Genomic DNA, 7,407 nt, shown 5'->3' on the forward strand with positions numbered 1-7,407 from the left:
TGTCTGCCAATTTCCATAAAAGTAATTTTTGTGGATATTTCTTTCATAACCCAGTTTCATAACTCAGGAATCATTAATCGGTCAGAAATAAGACACAGGAGGACTTAAGGAAGTGACAAACGGTCATTAATGAGCCAAAAGTAGCAACAATTATGTAGCTGCGGTACAGTTTTGCGAATAAATTTTGTGAATTTATTTTCTCATGAAGCTGAACTGTGCACCACAGATTGTAGAAAATATGTTTCCGTGGCTTTAGCCACTAAGGGTTTATGTTTTATATGGCCGATGAGGTTAAAAACAGTTCGTGGTAGTGAACTCAGCGGTTGTAAACGGGTATCGTGGTGGTCCGGTAACGTGCGTCTGATCTGCTTGTAGGTATCACACAGGGTCTCTTGCTTTCGGATCACTGATCTTGGCTTTCGTCCAGTTCGTCCGAATTGTACTTGAATATCTGGACCACAAGCTTAAAGGTACGTTTCTAGAACACTCCATGTCATGCTGTTAAAGGAAACTAATGAATGACAGGGTGGTGCGATAAAGCGCGGTTCCCGTTTCCACCCCGAGTTTGATTATTATGATTAAAAGCTCGGAAAATGTTCTTAACTGAAGAATGACACCTTACACTTTTTACCCGTCTATTGTAACGTTTAACGTTATAGCATGTTATAGAATGTTATAGAATGCTATAGCAGTTCCCCGTTATACCAGCCTCTCTTTTTTTCCTCTCTCACCTGAAGTTAATAAGACCAAAAAAAGCACCGAGTGTCATGTTAGGAAACCATTAGGTGTAAACACGTCTGTCCTGAAGATGTCGGGAAAAAAGTTACGGCTTTACCTCTGACTGTTACGAAGAGCTGATACTGGAGACTCCTTCCATCGATGTTTAATCAAATAAACGTGTCCTTACAGAAAACTTCACCATGCCAACAATTACACACTTTTAAAAATAAATAAATAGATAAATCTGTTTACTGTGAATGACTGGACTGTATAGTTACTATAGAAACGATAACATATTAGGATCAATATTAACGTTAATACTGATATAAAGCTGTGATGTGCCGCTGCGCTACTGTCAGAGCTGCTGTCACAGCAAGTTAATCAACACCTTCTGGCCAATCAGAGTCCAGAATGCAGCAGCGCTGTGGGATAAGTTGTTCCGTTGTCTCTGGTTTTATCGGTGTGTGCGTCTGTGTGTTTAGGAGCTCAGAACGTGTTTGCTCGCTTCCTGCTCTGCTGTTTAAAATGCTGCTTTTGGTGCCTGGAGCGTTTTATTCGCTTCATGAACAGGAACGCATACATCATGGTAAGAGTCTGTATTGTACATAATCACTAAGCGGAAAATCCGGCTATTTTATATATATATAATCTCTTCACGCAGTGAAACACTAACAGTGTCGTATGTTTCCTCTAGATCGCAATCTATGGAAAGAGTTTCTGTACGTCAGCTCGGGAAGCCTTCTTTCTGTTAATGAGGAACGTCGTGAGGTAAGGACACCTTATCGTCGCGGTTCTTCATACAGACGTGAACGTTTATGTGTTTTCGCGGCGTCTCAGTGAGCATCGCTGTTCCCCGTCGCAGGGTAGCAGTGCTGGACAAGCTTACAGACTTCCTGCTCTTCTTAGGGAAAATCCTCATAACGGGGAGCGTCGGTAAGTCAGCTGCTCTTCTCGGGTCTAAATCCCAGACAGTTTTCGGTAATAATTGAGAAGGATTTGTGGGTTTTCTGTAACTCTACCCATGGGTCCGATTTATTATAATTATTTATTATTATAATGATTCGATATTGTTATAATTAATCTAACGCCTCGTTTCCAACCTGTGGACAAAACAGCACTGCAGGACAGTGTGAAAAACGAGGGCTTGGCAACCCAGTGTTATTTCCCTTGTAATGAAGACGTTCATAAAGTGTGTCTCATGGAACAGTGATCCGAGCGCACGTTGAAATGCATAAAAACCAGCAGGGGGCGGTATAGCGTTGTGCTGAATCACTCATGGAGTGGTGTTTTTCTTTTTTTTTTTTTCTCTTCTTTTTTTTCACAGGTGTTATTGCCTTCTTTTTGCTCACACACAAGATCCCCATCATTCAGGAAGAAGTTCCAGTCCTGAATAATTACTGGGTGCCTCTGCTGGTAAGGAGACGGTGTGTGTTTTTTCACACCTCGTGTGTTTTGTTTGTGTCGGTTAACGTGTCTGTGTGCGTCTCACCGACAGACGGTCGTGTTCGGGTCGTACCTGATCGCGCACGGCTTCTTCAGCGTCTATGCAACGTGTGTGGACACGCTGTTCCTGTGTTTCTGTAAGTGTAAACGTCTACGGTTTTAAACCGAAGCACACACTGAAAAGCGATAACTCCTCGATCGTGTCGCGTTTCCGATTCATCACCGCGGCGTTGCGGTCGTGTCGCACCTGCAGTGCAAGCACTTCAAATATTCCAGTGTGTTCTAGATGTATGTTTTGAACTGTCGACTTTTCCCATGTGGATTCATTCTCTAATCTGTTCCTGCTTCCTCCTGTCTTCGCCCCCCCTCCCCCCGGCATCCCGGATCCAGGCGAGGACCTGGAGAGGAACGACGGCACGCCGACGAAACCGTTCCTCATGTCTCCCGGCTTGCGCGGAATTCTGGGAAGCGTGGATCAGAGCCCTGGGAAATCACGAGCAGCGCTGCATCAGTGCGCGGTCAGAGAATAGCTTTACTCCTCCTGCTCTGCTAGCATGCTTTAACTCTTTAACTCTGCGGCCGCGAGGACGCCGGCCGCTACGTCCTGTACTGTAACCCGACTCCGATGCACTAAGACTGTGACAAACACTGAGCATTTACTTCCACGAGAGGAGACTGAAGGTGCTATGCACTAACACACACACACGCACACACACGCACACACAGGTCCTGTCCAACTTTCTAACTGCCTTATTCACACACGTCCAGCCGTTTACGAGTTTCTTCGACATCCAGGTTGACCCGAGGTCTGATCGTTTATTCAGACGTAGAACCGGTTTTTATTTTTCGGTCACGTGGACATTTTTACGTTCCGGCTTTAGGATCGATGCGTCTATCCTTCAGCCTCGGCTCCGCGCCTAATCCTAACACGCTCACGTGTTCCCATATGGAAAAGCTTTTTTTTTTTTTACAAAACATATTTTGAAGCGCCGTGTTTTACTCCTCTCACAGCAATCTGTATTTATTTACAGACCTCAAATTGTATCTTTTTATCCGTTTACGGTTACACGTCGTGGCGCGTCCGTGAAACAAGTCGGTTCCACGTTTCCACTTGCGTTGTAGCGGGTATCTGGTTTCTCTTAACGTCTCGATGTTACCAAGAAACCGCGAAAAGCATGACCTCTTCTGTCCTGAGCATGTCTGTGAAGAGTTACAGCTTTACCTCCGACACTGGAGACTCCTTCCGTGAACGTTGACGCGTTTACGGATTACGGAGCGTCCACTGTACAAGTCCCTGTGAGTGAGGTGTTACTATAGAAACGATAAGGATACTGATTAATATAAACCTGCGATTTGAAGCTGCACTATTGTCAGAGCCGCTGTTTTAGGAAATGAATCAACACCTCCTCTTCTGACCAATCAGATACTAGAATTCAGCAGCGCTGTGGTGTGATGCAGTATTGTGAATATTTTCCTTGTGTGTCAATATATTCACAACTGTACACCCAAATATTCTCAAAATTCAGATCACAATGTATGTTTTCTAACAAAAACCGGGCCGATATCAAATTTTTGGATATACGGTACTCTACGGTATATATATTTTGAACCGTATATTGCTTTTCCATATGGGAGAAACGGTTGTGGGGGTTTTTTGGGACGTTTATTCAAATGAAACGGGAATAAAATCCCCGATTCCAGGCGTTTTTGTCCAAATAAAGTGGTACAGGTTTATTCCTGCACACTTTCAACAATCCTGCTAGTTTGAGTTTTTAAATTTAAGATCAGATTAAACGTAAAAAGGAAAAAAAAAAAAATACACGACCTGTCCGATCTGCACGTCTTCCGATTGGGAACAAAGGGACTTTTAGTAACTAATTGGCATTGCTGGATTGAATATTAATATATATATTAAATATAGTTCATATTTATTTGTCTTATTAACCACTCCCGATGAAAATGTTTGTGATTTTTTTTTAGATGTATATGTGTTTTTATGTTATTTTAAGGATCCTATCGCAGTCATTAATAAGATTGTACATGGTAGCATGAATGACAATCCTGTACACGCATGACATAAATGTGTTCCTTGTTAACTGTTGGGTTAAAACCGTGGTCACCTGATCACCGGGCGCAGATTCGGGCACGACAGGATTGCCAGATCTGCACAACGAGTCCAGTTCCGCCCAAAAATAAGTCCAAAGTAACTACCAACAGCAAACAGACTGAAATTACAGGCTGGAAAATATGACAAAAATATATCATGTCACATTACTGGAGGACATTTTTAAAAACGTATCGTAACATATAATCGAACTTGGGAACTGCCCGCAAAACCGCAGCGCTATTTTCGGTCACGTGCACTACTACGCTGTATAATGAATGGAATATGATTTTTAGGGTTTTTTTTAGACTTGAATATTTCTGAGTACGTCTGGGGCGGATAGCGCGGTCACACTTAACCAGTGGAACATTTAACCGGCGAATTCACTAGCGACTTTACTAGCTCGCTAATCTATCGATCAAAGAAATTCAAAAACTTAACTAGCTAGCTAATCCAACAAACAAATTCACAAATATTATAATAGCCTATTATTTTTATTTTTAAACAAACTCCCAAAACTTGATTAGCTATTAATTTAACACGCAAATTCACAAAACGTAACTAGCTCATTTTAACTGGCTAAATCGCTAAACTAGCTCGCTAACCACGCAAAACAAATCATAAAACTTAGCTAATTAGGTAGTTTAACAAGTTCATTCACAAAATTTGACTAGTTAGCTAATTAAGCTAACCAAACAAATTCACGAGCATTATGTACAAAACTCAACTAGCTAATTTACTTAAATTAACTTAGTTATCTTAACGCATTGTATTCTTTACATTTGGGACTGATTTTCATCTTTACTGAGAAAAGAAAGAGAACAAAACAAACATCTTGCGCCGTTTGCGATCGGTTACGGTCAGAAATGAAAGCGTAAAAGTAGAGAAAAAAAAATTCTCTTGGAAATGAGCTTGAGTAAGAATGAGTTCAAATTCAGTATTAATTTTTGTCTGAAAAATAGTACTTAATTACAGCAATGAATACAATTATTCAAGTATTTTCCACGGTTACATTTAGCATCTAATACCGGATGACGTTGGATGGGTCTTTGCACCTGATGGCCAACAGAGGGCGCTGTTGTGTAGAGGTCTTTTTTTATTGTTGTTCATCAAATAATGTCCTGAATCATGGTAGGGTTTTTTTTCTTCTTCTTCTTCTTCTTTAACTATAGAAACTAGTTCATACAGTTTTTAATTTCTAGTCAAATAGTAAAAATGAACAGTCGTGAACCCACCAAACACTTTACAGTGCAGCCTATAATTTGAGAACGGAGTGCATAATGAGCAATTTGAGACACGGCCCTAGAGCTCACTCAAACGATCCTCATTGTTCAATACTACTTGCTGCTTTTCCTCACACTCAAAGACTCATGCAAGTGGAATTTTTTTCCCCCCTTAAGAGTTCATAAAGCAAGTCTGAACGAAATAAACGGGCACACTAAGCAACCTTTCCAAACCGAACCGTGTCCTCTACAAGGATGTCAAAGCCATTCGGGTTCCTTTGTATCGGGAGGCGTAGGGTTTAACTTCTACACTTTGTAAATGTTGCATAATTGCTTCTTCTTCTTCCCTCCTTTTTTTTTTTTTTTTTTTTTTTTTTTGTATGTTTCGGGACGGGAATATGATGAATTTGTATCTTTTGTACTACACTAAGGATAAAACAGGAATGTGATTGCGCAAAAAATAAAATAAAAATAAAATATTGAGTAATGTCTGTGTAATTTCATTACAGCACATAAACAATTATCCTGCATTTATCTAGGTATTCCATCTATGTACAAGGATAATTATCATATAATTGGTTTACATTTATATTTCTTCGGAACATATTTTAACTTCCAAGCAGTGCGGTACACACTAGTTTATGGTCTGTCAGTTAATAATAATAATAATAATAATAATAATAATAATACACACTCCGAACAATAACAGGGTAGTATGAGTAACTGCAAAAACAGAAAAGGTAACCACGTGCCCGAATTAACACACACACACACACACACACACACACACACAAGGGTGTTTCAGATTCAGGGTTTAAGTGCTCTCGACATAAGTAAAGTCCACAAAATATAGGTGATTTTCTTGCTTTCTTTCTTTCTATAACAGCGATACTCCTGTGGTCTTTCATTAAATACAATTCGAGAACCTGCTCAAAGCCGCCGTGTGGTTTTTTTTTTCTTCATCTGCGGGGGGACAAATATTTTTATTTATTTATAGTATTTAACATGTTAAATGTTCTTTTGCTCAGTTTCGGTCACGTTGCACGTGTTTAAAATTTTACAGGCTGTGTATTAGATACCTCTTCCAATACGTTTTATTGACCGGAGTACATTAAAGGAAATGGACGGCGTGTTATGAATGAATTCCAGGTTTTAGATTTATTAATGTGTCGTATTTTTTACTTGCTACAGATTCAGAAGCACAGCTGGGACGGTGTACGAAACGTCCCGTTTCTATAGAAACTCACCGTCCAGGTTAATAGGACGGACCACCTGTACGCCTGCACGTTCACGCAGTTATCCTGTCAGCCAATCGGATCGCAGCGGCGCAGTGCACAAACTCATGCAAGTACAGGTCAAGCGCTCGAGTTCCTCAAACATCAGAATGGAGGAAAAACTCTGATCTCGGGAGCGTCGTTTCCGTCCAAGTTGGGTGTTTTACTCGTGCGGGAAATTGGAATTTCACACGAAACGTGTGCGAATAAAGCAGCGATTCCATCCCACGTGTGCGAGAGGATAAAACCGTCACTTCCGGGGGAAACCGCCGCGTCTCGCTCGCCGCCGTTTTTACTTTTCTGAGCCGATTATTCGATGACGCGATTTGTTGAGATGAAGTCACGTGACTCTTTTTTTTTTGACGCGCGTCGAGGAATTTATTCGGTAAATGCGTTCCCTTGAAACCGTGAGAGAAAGTAAAGACCATCATGTACGCACGCAAGCCTGTCGAGAATACGCCTTCGAATCAGACGGTCTGTAAGAGAAACACACGCGCGCTAACGCCTCACACCCGAGTGTCGGATTTTCCCAGCCGTACATCTTTCCACGCTTTACCTCTCAGCTTTGTTCTTTCAGAGTCAGACAAAATCTGTCATCACCCTCCAACCACTAATTGGCACCTGCTAATATCTGAACAGAGCT

The 7,407-nt window shown here is 41.2% G+C and overlaps 1 protein-coding gene across 2 annotated transcripts in view; it reads left to right on the top strand.

The window, feature by feature from the left end:
• slc44a5a (solute carrier family 44 member 5a) overlaps positions 1 to 5,979 on the top strand; it is a 50,110-nt gene extending 44,131 nt beyond the window's left edge. For both annotated transcript variants that reach the window (XM_017496073.3, XM_047162523.2), the window contains 7 exons: positions 376 to 470; positions 1,203 to 1,306; positions 1,415 to 1,488; positions 1,583 to 1,653; positions 2,045 to 2,133; positions 2,216 to 2,300; positions 2,554 to 5,979. In XM_017496073.3, the coding sequence (XP_017351562.1) occupies positions 376 to 470; positions 1,203 to 1,306; positions 1,415 to 1,488; positions 1,583 to 1,653; positions 2,045 to 2,133; positions 2,216 to 2,300; positions 2,554 to 2,693 (658 nt within the window). In that variant the 3' untranslated portion in view covers positions 2,694 to 5,979. The remainder of the gene's footprint in view (positions 1 to 375; positions 471 to 1,202; positions 1,307 to 1,414; positions 1,489 to 1,582; positions 1,654 to 2,044; positions 2,134 to 2,215; positions 2,301 to 2,553) is intronic.
• Positions 5,980 to 7,407: the final 1,428 nt, after the last annotated feature.

The sequence above is a fragment of the Ictalurus punctatus genome, chromosome 20, assembly GCF_001660625.3.
Source record: "Ictalurus punctatus breed USDA103 chromosome 20, Coco_2.0, whole genome shotgun sequence".
NCBI lineage: Eukaryota > Metazoa > Chordata > Actinopteri > Siluriformes > Ictaluridae > Ictalurus > Ictalurus punctatus.